Source organism: Pezoporus flaviventris, unplaced genomic scaffold (assembly GCF_033815535.1).
Source record: "Pezoporus flaviventris isolate CSIRO_AGI_PZ_B2104156 unplaced genomic scaffold, CSIRO_AGI_Pfla_v1 ptg000023l, whole genome shotgun sequence".
In the NCBI taxonomy this organism is placed as follows: Eukaryota; Metazoa; Chordata; class Aves; order Psittaciformes; family Psittacidae; genus Pezoporus; species Pezoporus flaviventris.
The window spans coordinates 11,946,851-11,972,175 of record NW_026892571.1 but is presented as its reverse complement, the minus strand read 5'-3'; the positions used below and the strand labels follow the sequence as shown (position 1 = coordinate 11,972,175).

The 25,325-nt window shown below is 40.1% G+C and overlaps 1 protein-coding gene across 8 annotated transcripts in view; it reads right to left on the bottom strand.

The window, feature by feature from the left end:
* Positions 1–16,650: 16,650 nt before the first annotated feature.
* Positions 16,651–25,325, bottom strand: part of EBF1 (EBF transcription factor 1) — a 278,437-nt gene continuing 269,762 nt past the window's right edge. For 4 of the 8 annotated variants that reach the window (XM_061456792.1, XM_061456793.1, XM_061456794.1 and 1 more), the window contains exons 16-17: positions 24,993–25,061; positions 16,651–19,857 (exon numbers count right to left, since the gene is read on the bottom strand). In XM_061456792.1, coding sequence (XP_061312776.1) covers positions 24,994–25,061 — 68 coding nt within the window. In that variant the 3' untranslated portion in view covers positions 16,651–19,857; position 24,993. The remainder of the gene's footprint in view (positions 19,858–24,992; positions 25,062–25,325) is intronic. The other 4 variants (XM_061456797.1, XM_061456798.1, XM_061456799.1 and 1 more) reach the window with 1 other exon arrangement.

Here is a 25,325-nt window from a genome sequence, read left to right as displayed (position 1 = left end):
TGTGTGATTAAACCTCCTCCATTATTCACAGCAATAGATCCGCTTATCATAATGACGTGCTGTCTTTGGAGTATTAAATACTCTCCAAGTTGTTGTTGGATGTTTTTTCTCCCTCCTTTCAAAAATACTGTGCTATAACAGTCTGTTTCATTTCTTCCTGAATGAGTTGCTGCTCATACGTGAGCAATCAGCATTATCTAAATAAATGAAATATTCTTTGGGGCTCAACAAAATGCTTGTTAGGTTGAAACTAATCTGTAGGAAATGAATGGTGTTTGTTAGTCTTTGAGAATACAGAAGAGGTTCAGTTCACGTTAGTATTTCCAATAGTACCAAGATAAATGTGCAAGTCTCTTAAGATACAGAGCTTGTTACTGTTATCAGGTGAGGGGTGGAAAGGAATGTGACATTATGTAATTCAGAATTATTATTTAACATGGAAATAGCTGCAGAACACAATCAGAAAATCCAATTAAAATGTACAGTGGATGCTCTTTAATGGCAGAAGAAACAGCCGTGTATGCTGGAGACTCCCAGGATGATACCAGCCAAAATTGGTCCACTGAAGTCCATGGAAGCCACTTGGACTCAGCACCCTTGAAAAATCAGGCCAAAATGTGGTTTACTGAGTGGCTGTTCTGTTTCATGTTGCCTGCTTTTCATTATTGTTTTAGCAACCAAATGCAAGCTGATAGAAGTTGGTCTCTTGAGAACCATGGAGAGAGTGTTCTTTGATAGCAAAGCTGGCCTGCACTGCCATGGCCCCAAAACACTGAGAACGCTGCACCAATTTCAAACCTCATAATTTCTTAGAGACCGCCATGAAGCTTTATCATAAAACTTTTGGTTGGAAACATACAACATCTTTCACAGTGCTCCACAACCCATCTTTGGCTCTTTAAACATAACTTGGACCACCACTCACCCACAAAATGCTGCTCAGAAACAGGCAGTGAACCTGCTGGCTTCATCTCACTTTCCTTCCACCAGTGTAGTGGGCTCTACATTGCTTCATATTTTATGTTCTGTGTTTCTTTTTGTGTCCAAAATACCTTCTTGAGAATAACAGGCCACTTTGTATTTTTGGCCATTCAGATACCAGGTTCCTGCAAAACTTTTCAAGCAGTAGTGAGAGGAGAGATGGGCCAATGACATGAATCAGGGGACAGTCCTGCTTGACAGAAGTCTCCTGTTGGACCTTGGCAAATCATTTAGGCTGAAATGAATGTATTGGGAAACATAAGCCAGGTGAGCTGTCCTTCAGATCTGCTGCTTGCAAAGCAGCTAGTGAGGAAGCTGCTTAAATCATGTTTAAAATTAGACTTTTGGAGGTGAACCCCACCTTCAGCAACTAGCAGACGGCCGCTGGAGAATGGGACTGGTTTCTGACCATCTGCTGGGGTGAAAGGATCCATTTTCTATCAGCAGCCTCTAAGCAGCTCTGAACTAAGATATTTTTTTGTTATAAACTTTTAGGTACAAAAGCAATTTGCAACTTAGAGGGGAAAAGACCTGACATTTTAAAGGCAAACTATCAACTAAAATAAAGTGAAAGGATTATTATGTCTATATGAAGGATGGGGAATAAATGAGATATTTGTAAGTGACATATACAGATTGTTCATGGGAAAATGATTGCTATGAGTAACACGAAAATTAGCGCCGTACTGCACTTTGGCATGCTCATGCTTTTGCTTCTATCTTTAGAGTTTGCTTTTACAGATGGCCACCTCAGTCGTGCTTGAAATTTCTCTTACTCTGTTTTTGAGAATACTTCTTTTGGACTTGTGAAGTCATTAGGTTATGCTAGGTAGCACAGTTCTTGATACAGAAGTCTCAACACTTACCTGAACCCTTAAAAAGGTTCCTGTCATGGTGAAAAGCCTGAAAATTCAGTTGGCAGAATTTCCTGATGACCAAGCAGGTCATGGACCAAGGGTCCCTTCTTTGGCCATGGAACTATAACACTTTAAAATGAACACAGATGTCCAACCCTGTGCCTTCAAATCTCTGCAGTGTGTGCTCAGCATTTAGCAAGGTCTTATCTGCCATCAAAGCCAAACTGAAGCATGTCTCTGCACGCTTTGCTGGGCAAAGAGCCTTCAGAGGTGTCGTTACAGTCCAGACTAACAGCTCTCTCTTTCCCAGATGTGCTAATACCAACCATCAGTCTGTCCCTCAAAATAAACATGCAGTGTGTTTCTTAAGCAGGAGGACCATGCTGGAAAGAGGATGAAAAACCTCAGAGGAGGAAGGTGTGAAAAAGTACGGTTATTAGGAGGTTGAAGTCAAAGAAAAATAGAGCTGCAATGTCTCTGAACAGCATGTTTGTGCTAAGAACTTCTAGTACTGTTTAGTTTTGTTTTGCTATCTGCCATTGACTGTCACATTTCACAAGTTAAGAAACATGTTATTTCTTTGTTTATTTTGTCAGTCTTAGATAGTCTCTGGAGGGAAATTATATCACTGTTTCAGTGGAATAGATTTAATTTGTTTGTGTCTTGTTGTCTATAGCATCTATCTAACTACTTATCTCTGAAGTTACCTCTCAGTCAAAGGTTTTCTGTTTTGTTCACATTTTAACAGGGGAAAATTTGCACTTGATTGCTTTGAACACTTTCTAAGTTTGGTCAGCTATCTATGTATTTATTTTTCTGTTCTAGTGAGAGAAAATGGGAATTTAAAATGTATGGAGCCAGCAGAGGTTTAGCTGCGATTTGTTTCTAATGTAGAGGAAAATTGCCCAAGTAATCTTATCCCATTCATGCAACTAATATGGCTATGAGGCTCTGATGTGTTGAACAGCAAACACCATGCAACATACCCTTAAGAACTGTGGCTTAAAAGATTTCTTATTTTCTATCACACAGTTCTAGCTTTTGATGAATAAATATCAGGTCCTGCTTGCATTAACGTCCATGGGAGTTTTCATGGGTTTAAACAGGAGTAATATAAGTTCCTAGTTTACAAGCATATGTTAGAAAAATTGTAGTTATAATGTATTATGGAGTTCAATGGTACCACTGGGTAGCTATGCGAGAAAAAATATTTCTGATGCAAGCAGGTTACAACAGCCAATTCAGATTGAGAATATATAACCCACACTCAACATTTGGACAAGGCATTTCATGCATTCTCTAACAGATGAGGGCTTGAAATCTGGAATAGATTTTCACTATATTCTAAAAAAGAAAACCAACCACAACCCAAAATTGAGATACCCATGGAAGAAAATGCTCTGACCTATGTGATACAGAAGACATTTTAGATTAATATGGTGATTTGTTTAGGCTTAATATCTGTGGGTCAGCTCACTCAGCCCTTCACGAGGCAACATGATCTTTGAGCAAATTTTTATATGTGTGCATATATATATATTTGTGCATGCCTCAAAATCCCAGGAATAAGATTAGAGAAGATTAGACAAAAATGGGGAAAAAAAGTATTACATGTACCTTCTATTACATTACCTTCCATACCAAACCATAGGAAGTCAAATCTTGTTCCATTATCATCATTAGTGCAGTTTTCATCTGCATACACTTAAATAGTTTAAAATCTTTAATGAAAGTCACTGAAGCACATGGGTTAAGTTCGAATCCAGTCTGCAGAATTTCAGTCACTCTCTCCTAATCTTTCTCAATCAAAATGACTTGTGGCATTTGGCTATGGTGTTTCACACCTGACATCAAGCACATTGTTAAGTGGCAATTTAACACTTTGTCTTGTAGGACTTTTAATGGATCAAGACTCATACACTGCTTCATTCTTTTGTAATGATGCAAGAAATCAGCAGTTGTCTAACCTGGGGCTTTTTAGAAGAGGTGCTTTTAGGCAATAACCCCACTGTACTTTATATTTATCTGCTGTAAAATTTTTCCCTGAATTTACAAAACATGAAATGTTCATTCATCTGATGAAATCTACATATCATATAGCTACAATTCTATTTCTTATATGCCACCTACCTCCTTTGCCACATCCCCACTATTCCACTGAATCTTCTCCATATCCAGTGGTTGTTGAATTTACTTTCTTCTCTGGGCTGTTAATGAGTATATTGATTCATACTGGCTCCGGTATCATTCCCTGTGGGAGACCAATTGATACTTCTCTCTCTTTTGACATAAAACCATTGATGATAGCTCATTGGTTCCTAGCAGTAGGATAGATTTTTGTCTACCTTATTGTATTATTATGCAGGCTATGCAACTCCAGCTTTCCTATTGAGTTCATGTGTAGCACTAAACTAACAATTACTAAAAATCCAACTGTTATGTCTGCCTTAATTAATTAAATTCTCAGTATAATTGGGCCTGAGCTTCTTTTCACAGACCTGTACCAGCTAGGATATGGTTCCACATAATCTTCACTATTTCTGTTAGGTTTTGTTTGCATAGAATTGTGGGACAGTTTAGATTGGAAAGGACTACAGAGGTCATTTGCTTTAAGCTCCTGCTCAAAGCAGGTTCTATCAGATCAGGTTGGTCCAGTCAATTTGTTCCTGTATTTGATCACTTTCGTGGTTAGTAAAACCCTAACCACAACAAATCAAACCTTCCTTGAATTTTGTATTCTTTCTATTGTTCCAACTTGTGTCCACTGCCTCCTGTCTTATTGCTCTGCTCCTCCAAGAGGCACCTGACTCTGTCTCCTCTGTATCAGGCAGTTGCAGGGACCTATACAGTCTCCCCTTCATCTTATCTTCTCCAGGCTGAGCAAGTCCAGCTCCCTCAGTTACTCAGCTCCAGCACTCAGCCAATTTTGTTGCCTATCAATATTTTGTATTTGGTTTTGATGAATTTCATGAGGTTTCTCCAGCCTGTCCAGTCCCTGTGAAAGGTTGCCCTGCCATCTGGCATATCGACCGCTGTCTTCCCCTCTATTTTGTGTCACCTACAAACTTGCTGAGAGCTCACTCATCCCATCGTCAGCTTGCTAATGAAGGCATTAAGCAATATTGGTCCCAGTACCAATCCCTGAGGGATGCTGCTACTTACTGTCCATTTTTCCTAGAAGCATTGCAGCTGGTTTACCTCTTCGTGTAAGAACTAATGGTAAGAGCTAGGCACAGTGGAAGGAGATCCTGCCTCTCTGGCATTGGCACGTGTGAACCCACAGACGTTGGGACAGTAGAATGGACCACCAGATCAAAGGACTACCCAAGATATCCCAGCTTTCCACTGTGAGGGCAAGCTTGCTTCAGCACCTGTTGCCATATCAAGCACACTCAGCACAGCTTACGTAAATATTTGCTCACTTTGGAGGCTGCAATGTTGCTTCTTATCCAACTATATCTAGGTGATGAGGATGTGGGAAAGGAGCCCCTTCTTAATGCCTCTGATGCAATAAACATTCAGCTTCAGTAACCGAGGCCCTGATTCAGTAGGAACCCTGACTGGGGAGGAGTGCTTAAGCAAATTGTATCCAACGGAATCAATAGGACTTTAGCACATGCTGAATGTGTAAGCACGTGCTGAAGTGTTTACTATTCAGTGTTTCATTTAGTTCCCATTTAATTAAACAGGATCGGATTCTCAACAGAAGTAAATCACTGGAGTTTCTCCCAAAGGAGCTTTCCCAGTTTACAATAATTGAAGAGTTGATCTAATGTCCCAAATCTACTTCTTTTTTTCAACATCCAGATATCTATCTGTCTGACTGTCTACCTACGTAACCTATGTTATTTTTACCTCCTCAGTGATAAACTATTCAAAGAAGAAATACTGTCAGAAGCAGCCCAGAGGGACACAGGTCTCATTAGTTACAAAGAACGTTCTGAGCCTCTGGTAAATGAAATTAAACTTTTCTGATATTATTGTTGTTCAAGTCTAAGCTGATATAAGCATCTTTGCTTCTACTTATACAAGCAGGGATTTCTTTGGAAGTTTAGTGCTTCCACTCCAGATAAAAGCAAGTCATTTGCTCCTTTCATCATGTCACTACTAATTTCCAAACAGTCAAACCTGCTGCTAATTTATTTACTGAACACTGAAGCCCTGTTAGCAGGGGCTGCTACTGAAACTGCTTTCTGGCCTTCGGCTTTTGTTTGTTGACAGCCTGATTTCCCAGTAGGCCATTTCCACCTGTGTTTCTGTTGTTTTTAGTGCATGTCTTTCTTTCTTCTTCCCAGTGAGTGTCTCCCAAATGGCTCCTGAAGGCTTTTCTCATCTTCCCTCGCTCTCTCATCCCCTTCTCCCTCCCGGCTGCAAGGACTCTCAGCTCTGCTTTCAGTCATTCTGCAGTTAGTGGTTGTCTACACTGCTGAGCTCCCATGGGGCACTAATTTTTGTTTCAAGGACAAGATTCAAAAGAGTTTGCTACACACAGGTTGCAGGGTGCACCTTCAGATGTGCCTTCAAATAGACTTTGGAGATTTGAATATATGAGCTTCTGAAAATCAGTTTTTAAATTGCAAGGGAGGCCTATTAAGTGCTGTAAAAAAATTTTTTTTCTTTTTTTATTTTAAAAGCTGCATTAAAAAAGTGATTTTTTTTTTTCCTTCCTCTCTCCCATGACATTGGGTAGAAATAGAAATTAGGAGACCGCCATTTCCCTTTAACTTCATGCATATCAAAGGAAAAGAGATGACAAGATAAAATGATTCAGAGAGTGGCCAGTGTATACTGTATCTGGAGGAGCTAGTGAAGAAAGATATTGAGACGTTGCAATGGTTTTTTGCAACAAGTCAGTGTGCCAGGAGTTTTAAGTGTGCAAGAAAAAGGTTCCAAGATGATTTCCATGAATTGAAAAATTTGGAGGCTGCATAGCTTTAAGGATTTGTATATCAAAATATCCTTTTAATCTTGCTACTTACAATTATCTAGCCTCCTTGTGTATGAGTGTGTGCATTTCTTGTTACACACTTCATTTCATCCGTAACTTATGGGTTACGCTGACTTTATCTCAACCCCAGCAACCTGTGTAAATCTGTCTGAGGTCCAACAGAAAGGATGCACAACTGATGTCTGGTATACTGGGATTCAAAATATCTCCTTTGCTTGCATGTTGAATTCTAGTGGGATTTTATAGTTTCAGTTTTGAAGACTTGGTTTCTAATGAGTCCATAAAACTCAAGAAACAACTGCTTATCTTCTGGCTAAAACTGGGAACTGCATCTTGAGGGATCTTCTGGCTAAAAATGCTGGGCCCTTGATTTCTCAGACTAAATGTTCACATCTAGTGAGTACTTTGGATTATTCTTACCACTTTGCCTCAGTTTCTCATTTATGAAACAGAGGTGCTAAGACCCCAAAGAGACACTGTGAAATTGTTTAGAAATAAATATTAATGGGAAATTCTTCAAAACAGTACTCAAAGCAAATTTGAGGAGTGCATAGGAAACCTCCAATGCCCAGAGACGTGTGCTTTGCCAACAGGCCATGGCTGCTCACAAAATGAGAAGCTAAGCCTTTGAGCTATAATCTACTGACCTTGAGTAAATCTCTTAGCTGCTGCATCTCTCCATTTCCTGATAATATTGCAATAAGGCTAATATTTGCTTACCTCACAGTCACATAGTCAGAATGAATTAATATTTATAAAGTACTTGGAAGTCCTTGGATGAATGGTCTCATAGAAGTGCTAAGCAGAGCATGCATTGTCTTTTCCTTGTAGATAAATACATATCATTTACATGGGTGTACAGAACTGTTCACACAAGCATATGCAATGTCTCATCTCAGTGCACTCAGGTTAGCACAGGATATAAGAACAAACCCAACAGTCCTTGACAATTCATGTGATTTTGCTTTGAAATGAGTGTATTTTCTTTGATGAACAGAGCTTATCATGTAATCTTCAATGAAAGTTATGTTCTGCCTTTTTACAGTTGCCATGATGCAAATGTCATTTGTACTCTCCTTCTTTATGAAAGTTAACAGTTATTTAAGAGATCAAAGTTAATTATCACTAAGGAGATCATTTTTACCTATCAACCCACTTTTGTAACCCCACTATCACAAGCAGAAGCTTTATGATAATCAGTTTTCTAATTTCCATAAATTACTGATAGAATTACTTCTCTTTTTTTTTTTGTTAACATGAAAGTAATCTGTTGGTGAAAGCTCTTGAGAGGCAGAGACAGAGCGAAGACGAGAGAAGGTGTATTTTCAGGAGTTTGCCAGCTGAATGTGGTACCAAGGAAATAAAACCCTAATCATTAACTTCATCACATCACATAACTTGTAGATGCTACAGCTTCCCTGCACTGCAGAAATCTGATGCACACACATTGTTTCAATTTAACATGGTGATAGTAATGGTATCGAACGTGAGGATCACTGTGTGACCCTATTACATGTGAAGTGTCTCTATTAGAGCTGCAAAGACAGCATGCCAGAGGAGCTGAAATGTGTTGATAGAAACAAACAGATATACCTTTTTAAAAGCAGCAGTCAGAAACTCTGCAGTGTGATCCAAGCGTGTTCTGCTGGAGAGGGCAAGATAGTCTATCCTAGGGGAAGATGATATTAAGAAAGAAACCCCTTCTACTCCATCACAGCACTTTCTGTATAGTGAGCGTGCCAAATGGAAGCTGCTACTGCGGAAGTTGTTACTGCTATGGCTGACAGCTGCTGTAAAATAACTTCAGCTACAGCATGGAAGGAACAATAAGAAATCAAAATTAAACAGGTGCAGGTACTTTGGGTATCCCCTTGGTCTAAAAGTCGAGTAGAATAATTGCTTAGTAATTAACAAGCTTGTTGCTACGTTGCTCCAGCCTTTTAGACTGACACTGATGAATTCCATCATAAATTAAATAATCTCCAACACAGAGTCTACAACCTAGAGCTAAAGTTGTATACGCGATTCACTTGAACCACTTGATACTTTCAGAGCTTCATTCTGAGTTGGCAACAAAGCAGTTTCTGGTTTGATGCCCATTCCGGTGGGCGTTAGTAGATTTCTGGTTGATCACTGCTCTCCAGAGTATGGAGGGACCCAGGCCTGTCATTTTGATCATATTGAAGTCCCACTGTCTTCTGCCATTGCCACTGTGTTTGTGGCATTCACTACAGCATCCTCCTTAAGTCAGCTGAAGAGCTCAGCTCTTTGTCCATCGAGAGGCTGAAGCAATTTCCTTATCCCGAGCTCCAGGAAGAGACCAGCCACAAGACAAAACCCAGAGAGACCATGATCAGTGCTACATCCCTTCTCTCTGTCATAGGCATCCCATAATCCCCAGAGCTCTGGCTGAGCAACCCTGCAACCCAGATGGGCCTCTGGAGCTAAACGTAAGGGGCATCTGAAAGCATCCTAGGGACAGGCAGTCACAAAGGAAATGGGAAGGATCTTAGCTTCCCTCTGGCTGTGAGGTTTTGTATCACTGCTTAGAGAAAAGCAACGCAAAATTATTTTCTCTCTTGGCTTTTTATTCTTCGACCTTCACCTCTCCTGCACGCATGCATCTATTTCTTTTCAAACGTATGAGCCGTTCCATTGAAGTCAGCAGGACTTTTCTGCTGCTTCAAGCAAAGCATGCATATGCCTGGATCAAGTTGATATTTACAGAAAGCTCCTTTTGAATTGGCTTTTGATTATACACCTATGTCAGAAGGTTGTTCCTTATTGCTTCTGTGGACAGTGAGGATCAGTATGACCTGTTTCCATGTGGGAAAGATGGCAAAAGATTGCAAATATAACCTTTAACATTACAGACCTTTTTTAGCTGTCATGTACTGCACCGAACTGTGTATTTCTGGTTGAAAAGGAACATAAACTATGATGCAGAACACTCCAGGATTTAGAAAATGTAACCTTTGAGTGTATGGTTTGGGTTTTATTATCCCATTTATTTATTCTGCTAGATATCTGTAGGATAATATGATCAATGAGTTGAAATCCTTCTTGTTTCTACTAACAACAAATCAAACCATTAATAGGCCAATAAAACCCCAGGATTTGGAGAGAAGGGAGGAGGGGAAGTAATTGCATTGTTCTGATGCTAACGAGACACATCTATCTTGAAATAACTGATTAAAGCTGGTGTCAACATCAGGCCTTTGCACAAAAAGCGTGTTGCTAACATCAAGGTATGTAGTACTAGGGTATAGGAACATGAAATCAAAGTGGCAGCTCTGCTTTTTACACATGCACTGGGCAAATGGGACGTGGGAAGTACTTCTGTCCACAGGGGAATTCATCCTGCTTAACCCTTTGTGTACACCACCATGACAGAGTCACAGTGCGGTGGGTCAGGAGCTCGTAGGGTTCATGGGGCATGTTGTGAGGCTGATAAATAGTTCCTGAGATGCGTGATTGCATAATGATAGCCACATTCATGCACCTGCCTATCAAAAGCGATGCATTAAAGTTTGAGCTCTCTTCCCCTGGGTCCACGAAGAGACATTTGACTGTTAGCTTATAGTCTTTAACATACCTAACAGTGGGCTAAGTGCAGTGGGGTTAAACAGAGTCCCTTTTGCTTAGTAATGCATTAGCTAATGGGTGTGTAAGCCCATCAATTTTCTGTTTATTCCCTAACCCCATTAAGGGTACACCTGCTGTGCATAAAAAATACACCTGACAAATCAGAGTGATAGTTGAAATAAAATAAATATCAAGTGTTGTTATAGCTGATCCATAGTGTTTAAAGCAGAAAGGGCATAACAGTGATTTGTGATGGCAGAGCAAAATAGTGTTTCCTGGCTCATGGTAGCTCAAGCAGATTAATATAAATTCTCCAGTGATCTTGCTGGTTCACTTGTAGACTCCAGCACCCAACTGCCTCTTTCCCCAGCCCCACAGGCCCCTCTGGAGGGCTGGAGTTCACCTTCAAACACCATCTCCAAGCATCTTGAGGGAGCCACAGAGCTGCTAAGTGATAAATTAATTATTTGGGGGAGGGAGGGTGGGAGCTTGCAGGCTGCTCTCCCACGAAGGCAGCCAGAAGCTTCAAATCTGTCTCCAGTACCAGGCCATTTGTTTTGTCACTTCATAGGCTTTATTTATTTATTTATCTTACAGCTCGCCTTGTGATTAAAACTGTTGAAACAGCTGTTAGCTGGTAGCAACTTCCCTTGTGCTATTTCCTGACGTCAATCAGGCCACTGTGGGGCTGCAGCAAGGATGAGAGCTGCCCTGTTGGCTCTGATGGGGCTGGGTGAGAGGCAGCAGCACCCCCGGCTGGTCCCTGGTCCCTTGAGGGCCACGGGAGCTGCTCCTACTAGGCAGCAACGACTGCAGCATCCACACACCTCATAGCATGAGGAGTAAAAAAGGGAATAACAGCAATGAACCTGTAGAACTTGTTGCCAAAAGCCATCACTGAAATTAAGAGATTAGCAGAAAAATGAGTAAGATGGGGATTTTACCTTTAAAAAAAAAAGGAAAAAAAGCACCATCACCACCGAGTGGGAAGGCTGATGACAGTACGATTAGCAAGGTGCTTGGTTTAAGCTGGTCAGTCCAGTGTGAACTCCAGACAGCTTTGAATGAGTCAGGCTTTATGGACCAGAGCTGGATGCTCTCTGCCATCAGGCTGCTGAGCAGCTGGGCCAGGGAGGGCAGATGAGAAGCAACATGGGCAGAGGGTCACTAGCGTATGCGATAGCAGAGGATGGAGAAGCCTTGCTGTCTCTGTAGTTTTGGATATGTGCATAGAAAACCTCTCAGGCTAAGGAAAGTTTAGGACCATGTTTCTAGTGTCAGGGCACACAGTGTAACCTCAGGTGTGAAGGAAGCCATGACCATATACACTGCTACTCATTTTGCTGTGGAAGAAAGCAAACCTTTTGCAGGCTTTCTGCAAGTACATCAGGCACTTCAGGGCTGGGCATGCTGGCTGTGACAGGCTTGCTTCCAGCTGCTAAATCCAGAGTGGAGCAAGCTGAAGAGCTCAGCTTCCAGTTTTAAAAGAAGAAGAAAAAAAGGCAAGTGAGCAAAAGAAACCATTTCAACCCAGTCCAGCAATGGAGCCACCAAATTGCCAAACCCCTCAGTTTGGGTAAGGCGGAGAAAGGAGGGTTTGGGAGTCTGGCCTGGGTTGCCTGAACTCCATAGGTTCTAAGAGACACTGATAGGCTGAAGAGCAAGGATTAAATGAAAAAAGAAAAGAAGCAGGTCATTGTTGTTGGGTTGTGTTATCCACAGGCTTTGACATTTTCCAGCTGAGTGCTTGCCTCTCCTTCCTTCCTTCCCAGCCCACTGCTGGTATTGCTTTTACATCATGACTGTTGAGGAGTGTATCATTCATAACAAACCCATCACAGAGATTCCTTTTTAAATGCTTAGGGAGATAGAGGGCTACAAACCCTGGGAAATCAGCTATACCTAATATATTATGTAGAAGTTCTGTAATCATTATTGAACTAAAGTGCATTGAGTAAGTGGATAAAATCAGTCCCACTGTAGCGTAAGTCTCCAGAGAGCACAGATAAAAATGCCTCGCACTTAAGTAGAAAAAGGTAACAAAATATTTCCAGTCCCAGCAACTGCATTTTCTCCTCTATATAAATAGGGAACCCTCAGGAGAAGGCAATGATGCAGCAGAGGTTGAAGGCAAAGTTAATGGGGGGAGAAGGGGGAGTAAGCCAGTGCCTGGGGCAGGCTGGCGGTGAGCAATGTTAGCAACACTTCATAGAAAATGAGGCTGAAGGCAGAGCCCTTTATGGCAGGAGCATGGGCAAGGAGGCAGAGGGGCAGTGGGCAGGTCCTGTGCAAAGCTGAGAGCGATGGTATAGGTCTGGGCAGGAGCAGAGATGAAAGCTGCAGCGCAGCTACCTTCCAGATGAGCCTCTGCACAATGTTTGTGCTCCCCTTTCCTCTAAACACTGCAGAAAAGTGAACTATGACAGGGTTCATCCTGGGGCGTGCTTCCCAGAGCTTTCACACAGGTTTCCACCTCAGCACAGAAATGCACACACACATCTGCATTTATGTGTCTCCTGGTCCAAGGTCTGGTCTAAGCTGTTGCCTTCTTACAGGGAGTAAGTCCTCACTGGCAAATTTATCTCGAGGTTATTCTCAAGCAGATAACCTGTGCCTCTTCAGAGCATGCTTGTATGTGCCTACAGTCATAATCAGTCCTTGCCTCTCTCATACATGTGGTCAAGAGCTGCCAGGCTGCAGGGAATCACCACAACACGGCGAGTCTCTCATGTACCAGCTGGAAACCCACTGAAACCCTTGTAAGGGCTTACAGTATAAGATACACTTTGACATGAATAAATGTAGGAAGATTAGGAATTCATATTCTTTAACAAAAAAAAAAAGAAGTGAACAATTTCATCCCCCTTATACAAAACAGAGTTTGGCTGGACTAGCATATGTAGGACAGAGTTTGCTATATGTTTTAGGAAAGGGTTAAGTGATCATCTAAATAATGTTTTTGATGGAGATCTTCAAACGTACATTTACATTAATGATGAAGTTTGGGTCATTCATTGAAAACGTGAAAAATGTGTTAGGGCATTGTATTTGCTATTCCTGTTGTAAGCCCACACAGAAAAAGCCACCTAGAATTGCAGTCCCTGTTGTTAGGCTGTGACCTGGGTAGTCATTGGCATTCGCATCCTGGAACAACTATATTAAAGTTTCCTAAGATGTGTGCTCTTTCACATGACCTGCCAATCATGTTGGAGCAGTGCCATAAGCTCTAGTCTAGTTGTATCCTCAAGGGCACCAAGGAGAGGAAGAGAGAACAGGGTTGTGGAGTTGGAACTATTACTTATTTATCTAAAGTATTGACCTGACCTCCCCTACTGAAATATCAGCATTAGATGCTGGGGAAAAGGGATGCCAGAACCAGCTCCTTCTGGGAAATAGAGGAAACAGAGATGTCAAATGAGGCCCAAAACAGGCAGCATCAAATTGAGATAATGGGGGGGGGGGGGGGGGGGTGTGCAGGCAAGGAGGTGACAATAACATGAAAGAGTACAGCTGGTGGGTAGGCAACCAAACTGACCAAGTATCATCTTGCTGAAGCTCTATATGTCAGGCTGTTTCACAGCATCTCTGAGATGTGGCTTTATTGTATGGAGTGGACTTTGTTCAGTGGTTAATTTTGCACAGTTTTTCTGATTGTAATGAAGTGTGTTTGGGAAGGGAATAAAAAAAATAAGCAGTAAGTGATGCTTCTGTAATGTTGCTGTAGAGGGAGATAAGCAAGTAAGTGATGACAGCTTTGAGATGATGAGATGGATGGTCCTCATGGACTCCCACTCTCCCTCTCTGAGCTACGTACCCAGGCCCAGATGAGAAAAGTAGAGAGTGAAATGAAATTGGAAAAAAAAAGCCATGAAAAGGAGGGCAACTCTCTTAAATATGGCACTAAAAAAGTTTGGCTTGCTTAGCAAAGCAAAGACTGTAGCAGCAGCATTTCTTTGCTATATATTTAACAGGAGAGCCAACAGACATAGGCAAGAAGGTATTAATAAGCACAGTGCTGGTGCAGGACTAAACTATATAATGCTTTCTATGCACTAAAGGAATGGCTTCAGTGACAACCTCCTGCTTTCTATGCACTAAAGGAATGGCTTCAGTGACAACCTCCCTAAACAGGTACTGAGGGCAAATAAACTAAGATGCAGTGGATGCATTTTTGACAAAGCTTAGGCAATGTGGCATTTGCTAAAGTGCTTCCAAAAACTTCTGTCTCATGAAACTAGAGGAGTCTGGAGCTGAGTTGTAGCCAGGGACTCTTTGGGATGCCTCCAACCCATCTTTGGTACAGCATTGCAATGTGAATATTTACAAGAGGACTGGAGAACAAGGGGTAGTAAACAGGAAGGAATTGAGGAAATCATGTGTATGCCATGAAATGTGTCCTCAGCTAACTAACTTTGGAAATGGCAGAAGATACATGGGCTGTGATGCCAAGCAGAGTTATGCAAATGATTAGATGAAGCAGCTGTGGCAAGAGCCCCTAGAGACAGACTGTAAAGGGAATAAGCAGACACACAGACAAGGCCAGGAAACTAACACTGAAGGTAGCTCATTTTGCTGAGATTTCTCTAAAATAAATGAAAACTATTCAGTCAAAATGACTATTACAGCTGCTGAAGAATTAAAGCTACCAGTTTAGAGAGCAATAAGTCATGCTGTTATGCACCTCACCCTCAGCTCCCAAGCCTACATGTTCTCTGTGCAATGAGAGAAGACACTCCTCTCCCTTTCAGTATATGATCCATCATGGGATACATGTCTTACTGCAGCCATACCTGAATGCGTGCCCTGCAACTGCTCCTCACATGGTTTGGGCTTTCGAGGGTTTTCTTCTGGTATTAAAAAAGCAATTCTTCATCTACACAGCATTGTCAACCAGGTGTCTCTGGATTGTCAAATGAACATCACTGGGACTGAGTAGCATTCTCTTCTTCAGCATCTGTCTTAAGCCCTATGGTTCATGCTGTCACCTCCCTCACCACCACCCATTTCTTTTTTAATGCAGCTGAAATTACATTTCAGACAAAAGTACTCTCATTGTATCCAAAAGGCTGAAACAGAGCTCTGGTTCTGCTGCGTCTAGAACAGGCTGTCTAATATTACATCCTGAACTTAATCTTTAAGACTGCTTTTCAGCTAATGTGATCCCACGTTTTTCTAGTGAGCTGAGCACTCATAAAGCTCTCAGCTGCAGTCAGAGCTGCCAATATTCACACCATTTGAAAGAGAACCAGGAGAATTATCTCAGACAGAAGAAACAGATCTCTTGTGCTGACAGAGTAGACGCATTGTACATCAGACTTTGCCAGCAGCTCTCTTTAACAACTACTGGAGTGGATCTGAAAGCATTTAAGAGATACCCAACACTTTATATTGCAAGAAGGCACTCCCAGCTGCTTGTATTTTCAACAAATTTAAAGTAAATTTTAATTTAATTTAAACTGAAACCCCAATGTCTCTATTCCTAACTAACCTGGAGATGCTTGGAGCCTTGCATTAGGTGTCGTGATTAAAGGTTTTTGGGTGTTCCCATACAGGTCTTCTGTATAATAGCCACTGCTCAGGCCCAGTTAAGTGCCATTTTGTCAACATTCCACTTACTAGAGGTAAAGCTCCTTATTGTCCTCTCTTGCCAGAGAAGCACAGTATGAAATGAAACACCTAGAACCAACTTAGCAGCTGGTGGATTTGTTATTTATTTAGGAAGGGCAGCAGAATGGAAACACTTTATAGGAACCTCCTTCATGGTCAAGTCAAGGAGCTAGTTACAGCTCAACATACTTTGGTGCAGTTCTTGGAGCTCACCTTGAGCAGGTCACTTAAGACCTGGTCCTGGAAGTGTTGCCATTGACTTAAATAATACTTAGATGAAAACTCAGATCTCCCTTGGCCCCCGGCACTGGGACTAGCATGCCTTTGCCTTGTATACCATGATCACTGTGTTTGCAACTGGGAACCTAAAGCTAGATATGCTCCTGGAACCCACTGGAAAAATAGGATTTCCGTTTAGGCAGTCAACATACTAAACTAACAGAAATAATGACAGTAACAGGATAAACATTTAGGATTATGAGTGAGCATCTTTTGAAACCCATTAGTGATGGAGGAGGAGGAGTTTCAGTGCACCAGCATGCGCCATGTTTCACTGTGTAATCCCATGAAGTTCTGCTTCTCCTTAATTTCAGAAAGACTGTGGCTTCTATATTTTATTTTTCCTCACCTACCAGCCAGCAGAAGCAGGAAAATAACGACACAACCAGGAGCTGTATTCACAGACAGGAAGTAACTTTAATTAAATATTGTGAAAGTTGAAAAGTTTTTACAGCTTGAATTTCTGCAAAAAAATTATAACAATCTCTACAGTAGTTAGTTTTTCTAACAATAGAACTGTACAGTGTGTGTGTCTATTCAAAAAGATTTAGATAAGAAGGTGAAAGGTTAGTAGTTTCAGAGATGACTTCTTTTTAGCTGCATCCTAGTACAACTGTGAGGAAATAGGCATACTTTATGCAATCCAGTCATTGTGAAGCTTCACCTTGTTAAAACTGAAATCTGAATGTTTCCACTTAAAGCCATATTCTGTAAACAGCTGCATCTTTTACTTTGTAAAAGATAAGGGTGGTGCGGGGGAGATTTTTTATAAATTCCCATTCATCAGATCACTATAAATAGCTGCAACAAAACAAATGATGCACATCGTCAAGGGTCTTTGGACACTGGTGTAGAAGACTACAAACATCGATGGCTAACACTGGTGTCAAAATCGCTATGACTTTGAGTGGAGCTCTACAAGAGTAATTGATGGTGTCACTGGACAAAATATGGCTTTAAATTTGATTACATTGTCGTGCTGTTGTTTATTATGTGAATTAGAATAATCGCTTGGAATACAGAGAAGCAATAAATTGATGTCTCTCACATTTTCCAGTTTTCTCTTATTTTCTCACCATGGAAAAAAAAAAAAAATAAAATCCTGTTTTCTTCCTTTCCCCCCAAAGATCACACTGTGACATTCTAGTGAAAACCATTGCAAAATTCATACAGGAAGCATGCACAGTTGCAGCATCGTTGTAAATGATTTCTTGCTCGACTAGAAAAAAGTTATATTGTTTTAAGGTAACAAAACAGTTCTTTTGTGCTTTTCAATTCCTTTTTTTTTTTTTTCTTAGAATGTTAGTGATGATTGACAGTTCTGGTGCACAGTACAATGTACAAGTGAAATGAATATGATTTGCATTGTTAAGGCATCCAATCTGCTGGTTTATATTTATGTGAAAGACAGAGAAATATACAAGCAGACTTAAGAAAGAAAGTATTTTCATTGAGTTCTATGAAGTTTCTCCCCATATTTAATGCACAAAAATGCGTCACTCCAAAGAGGAGAAATCCCATGCATATTAATAGAGTAAAACAGCATTAGTTTCTGTTAAGCCTCAAAAGCAAAGGATACATTTCTTTTAAAATCTACATAACTAAATGCTACAAGAATAATATGCTACTTTTTGCCATATATTGGAAAAAACTTCTTAACTTACAAATAATACAAAAATAGACAATGGCTTTTGGGTGGAAATTAAAAAAAATGGAAGCATGGTTTTAAACAATACTAAAAAAAGAACCCTATAAATGAAATGTTTTAAAATCACATTTAAACAGCTAATACAACGGTGAATGACCAAACAAATCAGCACTTTTCACATAGCAAACATACACAATAAAATAAACTTGGCAGGGGAAAAAAAGCAATGTACAAATTCCAAAGATAAATACATTATTTATATGGATATTTTACAAAATCCCCTGTAAAACAAACAAACAAAAAACAGAAACAAAAAAAGCGCTTTTTTTCTTTAATTAATTTTGCAAGTATGTGCAAGCTAAAGGTAGTGAGCTCTTTTTGCAAAATATGCAGTAAAATTCTTTTTTTGTGATATTGAAAAACTGTCTTAAGACATTAAAATGTATAAATAGAACAACAACTTTGGCAAAAAATCACAAAAAATCTACAGTATTTATAACTACATACAAAACACAACAGCAAAGAAAAAATATCAGGTAATGCATCTTCAGAGCTTTGCTGCCTCTTTGACTAATAGTTTTTAAGAACACTTCCCAGACAATGATAGCAAAATTTTTGTAAAACAGAAGCTATGGGTTTGATTTGAAACCTTCCTAACAAACAGCCCTACCCCCACCCCCAAACTCATGTTTCCATTTATTATTCAAAAGCAGTTACCTGTTGCTTAATATATTATGATACAAACTGAGAGGGTCGACCGATACAGGAACAATCCTAGTGGGAGGCTGATGAAAACATGTGCTTTCAGATGGTGAGGATGCAGAAACACAGACGTGTCTGGTCTCATTCTGTCCCTTAACAACAAACAGGTCAAGGGGAGTGGGGCTGTGCTGAAAACACCCCACATGTGATGAATGGCCACAGTCTTGTGTCATCATTAGACAGCTATGCAAAATCCAAGTGGCATTTTATGCAGCTCGGGTAACATTAAACTTTGAGAAGGCCACTCATTTGCAAGGAGTCCGATACATAAGCTAAAGAGAGAGCCATGCCCATCTAATCCTGCGGTTTTAGCACTCTATCTAGAGGCACTGAATTTTCAGTTCAAGAGGAAATGTGTTTGATATTTTCATCCTTACCTTCCTTTTAACCCAGTTCTTTCCTGGCGTTATTTACACAATTATTTACCATGATATTAAAGACAGAGGTTGCTATTCCCACCCCTCAATCCTGCCTTCAGCATCCAAAAAAAACAGCTTTCTAAGGAGTGATATCTATTTAATTAGAACATTAAAAATGCATCTTATTAGCAAGTCACCACTGGATAAGCAACCTATATGAGCCGACCCTTAATTAAATGGCCATAATTCTTCTATGAAAAACTAACTGGCACTTCTATTCTGTCCCATACAGACTTGTATGTAAATGACACCAATTCATTTTTCTTTACACAGCTTTAAAAAAAAAAAAATCATAAATTAAAAATGTGGAGTTCCATCTCTAGTGTCCCGTGTGTAATTGTATGATTTATAAAAGACAAATGGTGTTGAGTTAAATCAAGCTTTAAAAAAACACAAAAACCAAAAGAAAATAAAAGAAAGACCCACCCCCCACCCCCAAAAAAAAAGAAGTGGATTTTCTATCAACATACAATAAATATATCTCCCAGGTATTTGGGATGGACAACTTGAATCAACACCTTGCAATTGGAGATTGTTAATTTCAGTATTTGCAAGGATGGTGATTTTTGTTTTGTTTAAAAATCTGCAGTTATTGTAAGATCCTTCTTTATTTCTTTTTTTTTTTTTATTTTATTTTTAAAAAGGCCTGAGTAAAAAGTTCCACTCTGGGACTTGTAACAGATTCTCTCTGAAGCAGAATTCAACCTCTTCATTAGTAAAATTCTTCAAGGCAATTCTTTCACATGGGGGGAACAATCATGCCAGATATAGCTGTCAGAAGGAAAGGGGAGGAGGGAGAGGGGAGAGAGAGATGGGAAAAAAAGTTACTTTTGTGTATTATCAAGCAACTTCCAATGTCTTCAGAGAATTTTTAACATTTACTAGTAACATACTCTGCTGTACTGTGAATTAAATTTATATATAAGTATCATCGAGTAGAGACAACTATGTACACAGTAATCACAGGAAGCCTCGTTCTGATCAGAAAACAGTTTAAATTGCAAGTGACTCTACTGAAATTAGTGATTTTTCTTGAAGAAAAAGTATACTTCCCCTCGTATGAGAGTCAGACCCCAACTTAATTTTCTGATTTTAGTTTCAAAATCTCAAAATGCTCAGGAGGCTTAAACCTGGCCCAGCCATTGCCACACATTCTACTACTCTTTTAAAAGCAAAGCAGATATTTGTTCCATATATGCGAAAACGGCTGGAATACTGTAGGCCACTAATATTACAGACCTGGTAAGGTGTTACTTGCATTAGGCACGCTAACAGTGCTCCATTCTCCTATGCCTGCTTTCTCTTACAAGTTCAGTGTTCGGCCCTGGGACTGATGTATGTATTTCCAGGAGCTCAGAAAAGGACTTACACTCTCAAATTCAATTTTCAAATTGAAATATGTCCTTAACTGCTAATTTAACACACTGGTGTCTCATGGTTTTATTACACTTGTAGCAGACATCACCAACTACATTGAATGAGTCGTATGTTAATGTTGATTTAGACTGTCTTCTCCTTTGTTGGCTAAGTTGAATCATCAGTATTTCTTTATTATGCTTCCTAACCTCATTTTGTATGAAACCATCACATGTCTCTTAAAGACCAGACATTCATTAACAGTCAACAGTTACAGTCTCCCACATAGCTTGACCTCTGGCTTGGTCTCCCTCTATTTACCAGGAACTCTATGCAGCTCAGACATTCCAAGTGATATCCTGTGAGCAAGCACATCACTACACAGGGGGTAGTCACGCAAGTTTATGATGAAAACTGTAACAACAATGCGTCTTTAAAATGCCAGTTGTACGGTTATTTGCCAAAAGGTAGAAAACAGATTTGCCTTCAGGTTGGCGGCACCTCATGGGCACATGATTTAAATGCTAGAACTGCCTGCCATCTTAGACATCTGGACATGTAATTTCTTAAGGAAGAACTCAACCCTGTGACTGGTGCTGATTCATTGTGCTTTAATTACAGCTGCAATTATTTGATAAGAACAGAGCCAAAGTAAAAGACTCACAGATTTGGGGTTGGAGGGGGAGAGGAGGGAAATGTTTTCTCCACAAACACCACCATATGTGCAAGAATTACAAGTCTAATCAGCAAGGGGAGAACAGCTCGAGTAAACTGCACTGATTAAATGAAATAAAATGAGAGGAGAAAGTGAGAATGCAAAACACATCCGCATGTTTGCAACAGGCCATCCTCAAAGGTGACATGTTGCTACTATACAGCAGCATTTCAATTCTCAGCATTTATCATTCAGCAATGGTTTTATGTGAAATCACTGTCCTGAAAATCACTGTACTGATTGTTTCCCCTCCACATAAGAGCTCTTCAATGAGCTGAGAATGAGAATAAAAGGGATGGAGAGGTGAGTTAAGCTGCTTTAAGCCCTACAGGAAGACCCTCAAGTGAGTAGCATAGAGAACACTACTGTGTCTTAGATGCTCCTTGCTGAGGTATTTCCTGTCATGGGCTTTTTTGGCTCTACTGTGGCACTAATCTGAGGATGCATTTTCATGTTATACCCATGCCTATTCTGTCTCCCTCATCTCAAATCGTAGGATTAACTCAGTATTGCCTTTTTTTGTTTGTTTGTTTTTTTGATTCTTCACCTATTTAATCTACTGGATGAAACAACATCAGTTTTGTTTAAAAAAAATATCAAAGGATTTTATTTCAGCAGTTCTCAAATAAGAAGTTCCGAACCCTCACAATGAGGCTGTCTTCTTGGAACATGCAACTGAAAATGAAGCAAACCCATGCTCTCACTGTTGTGGTTGCTCCCTATTCTGCTCTTGGAGGGGTCACTCTTACATGTGGGTCATGTGGGTCTCAACCACAGACCTCTATGGAGTCAATAAAATAAGTATCGACAGCGATGGATACAGTCAACCAGACTAATTCTGCACTAATTCTAATTCAGTCACTTGCAGCTAAGGGTGGATTAATTTTCCCTATCTGAACACAGGAAAGTCTCACATGGCCATAGACCTCAGACACAGGTTTTGTCCCAGTTCTTCTAGCTCATCAAGTAGTTTGATTTGTTTCTGTTTCTTAACCAAGAATAATAATTTTCATCCATATTACTACAGCACTTGGAGATTTCTGGATGACAGCAGAATACAGGGGTGGGACTTCAGTGCTTGGACATAAGTTACAGCACAGAGAAAAGCAATATTAACAAATGACAGTGTTCCCTCCTTTACTGTCCAGATAAGCAAGGAGTTGAGAGGATGGGAATGGGTAGAGTCTTCATATAGGTGATGAGTGCAACCGGGCAGAGTCAGACAGATAATTAATCTTCTGTGCGTACTACTTCCAATATTTTGTTCTTTTAAATTCTTTTGTTCTTTTTAAATTCTAAATGTAGTGAAATTTTAAAACAAGGTGTTGGTTTGTTTTAGAAAAAATACTTACACTTCAGAAAAATGTCAAAATATTATTCCAACAAAAAATTCTCAAGCTAAAAGATTCATTAGAAAAACCATTTTCACCAAAAAAGTGGTCAAGAATTATCTCTTGGGACAGCACAGCTGTCTACTCTGGATAAAATCCCAAACAAAGGTGACATAATTGCAACTCCTCCCTTTGTGGCTTAGACATTTTCCTGCAATTACATATCAGCCACACACCTTTTGCCATTGGAAACAAGTGGTACAGATGCAGATCTTAGCTCATTTTTTCAAAGCATTATTGTTTTTGAAGAGCTCTGAAATTCTGAATTAAATTACAAACCAAATGATATCTTTTCTGCCTAAAAGCTTTGATATTTCCATCCTTTCCAAGTCTTCGTTTATATCAACCTACTTTATATCAACCTACTTTTATTCCTTAAGTGCTCTATCTAGGCATGCAAGTTCTCTCAGCTGTAACATGTTATTGATCCTGAAAACAGAGATATCAGTGGGAAACAGTGGAGGTATGAGATCACACTACCTTCAAAAAGGGAGGGCAGAGAGTAGAAAAACTCCCACCAATGGGCACTATTTCTTCTATTATATACTAATTTATATTTGCTGCTAGCAAATTACAGAAATAATGTATTTTGAGTTTTACAAAATTGCATGGCAAAAGGAACAACAGATAAGCCTAGCTGTTGTTTTAGTGAGTTCTGCTGATATCTAAGCTACATAAAGAAAGCCTGATTGCTTTCTGATGTATCCAGAAGCCCAAGAGAGATAAGACAGCCTCCTTATACATGGTTGTTTATTTAAGCAATAAGGCACAACAGGCAGTGCATTTCTGAGTGATTATTACAAGCCTCAGGTGGTGTCAGAAGGCATGGGACTAAAGGCTGTGTGGTTTTTACTCACCAAGAAGTTCAATGATGACCTAGAAATGAGCCATCTCTTGGTGTCTCATTCCTGTTATGAAAACTGAATTGCTAAAAAAAAAAAATTAGGGGAAACACTGAGATCTGTGTGGTTTCTGGGCATTACAGATGTGGATGTGACATAATGAGGAGGCAATCAGCAAGCCCCAGTTGTGTCCGATGCTCTTGCTTGTACCATAATTGCTTTTCATAACTGAGTATGTGGAATCTGAGAATTCCATGTCTTGTAAAAGGAAAAACAGTGCCTGAAAAAGCTTTCTCCTGTTACTTGCTTTTTCTCTCCTCTCACAATAGCAAACTGGGGCTAGGTGAAGAGACAAAAAAAAACATTAACATGTTCAAAAGCTTCTAGCAGTGAACTCTTAGCTTCTTTTATTTTTTTTGAATTTGGAGGTGAAACATTTTTAGCTTTCAAATTCGTAGTACTTCAGCAGTGCCAAATTTTTAAAATGCACATTAATTAATCTAAACACTGCAGATCATCTGAAAAATTTGTGGCATTATATTCCTGATGCAACCTGTATTTATAACAATTCCTGAACAAAAGTACCCAAGTTCTGCTTGTATGTCCCTGCTGTTTTCACAATTTCTGTGATCTTCTGTGCATATCTCAAGGATTCCTCCTTCCAATTCACCAATGTAAAATGCACTGAGAACAATGCTTTCCTTCAGTCACAATAGATCCCAGCTTTTATGAATGAATTCCTTTTGCTCAGCTTGCATATAGATTTTTTTGGTTGTTAATAGTGCTATCAGCATTATGCCCGCAAGCCCAGCGCTTCTTTCCAGAGGCCATAGAGTGACACGTGGAGTCTGTGGAAGTATCCTCCCCCTGCTCTGCACAGCTCCTTCTGAACACGGCTTTAAAAATGATGGATTTTGTTCTGTGCTCGATGCTCTTTAGATAATTTGCACAGGCACGTGGAAAGGAAAACAGACCTCAGGTCTGGGGGAAGCACAAACCATACCGCAAAATCTTTCCCACCTCTGGCACAGTTGGAGGCAGCTGGCTGCATCTGCTTATAGAAACTCCTCAGTCTAAGCGAGCATGAAAATGTCTCTCTCAGCACACTAATGTGTAGTGAGGTAATCACACAGATAGGTTTAGGCACAGTGTCGTAAAACAGCCCGAACCAAACAATGGAATGGGCAGTGCAGGTCTTTGTAGCATCCTTGGTTTGACAAGCTTTTGTCTGTTACTCCCTCAGCTTGCATCAATGCTTCAAAACATATTTAGGTGTTAATGCTGGAATACTTTTCAATAAAAGGGGTTGGAATGCAGAAAAGGAGCAGCTACTTGATCCCAACAGTTGAATAGGCTTTTAGAAAGGTCCTGTGCCATTCATGGAATTAATTGGCGCAAAAACATATTAATCAGTGGAACCTAATGTTTGCCCTGGTATGAGTTAAACTGGGAAATGCTGCTGTTAGTTTGTAATGTGTCGTTTATTTCTGAAAGGCAAAGGTTTGTGCCAAGCTCTGTAACAGTCTATTTGCTCTCAGTAGGATTTCTGCACAAGTGTACTATGACAAAGGAAAAAAAGGAAGGGAAGATTGAGTGACGTACTTCAGGAGAAGGCCAGCCCCTGGAGAGACCCTGCAGTGGAGTACTTGCTAGAGTCCACAAAAGACTGGTCTGATAAAAGACGACAACAAGGAATAAGAGAGGAAAGAAAGAAAAAGGATGGTATTAGTAAGCTGAAATATTACTCGTTTTTATCATAACAGTAGGTCTGTGCTTTAAAAGACACAACCTCTCAATTCAGCAGTATTAGTAGAGTTAGAGATAGGGTGGTTGCCAAACATCTGCATGATAATAGGTAGGCTGGTGGTGGAGTCCAGTTACTCTTTACAGGAGAAAACTTTAGTACAGAGACCACCAGGGATCCCCCATTGTCTT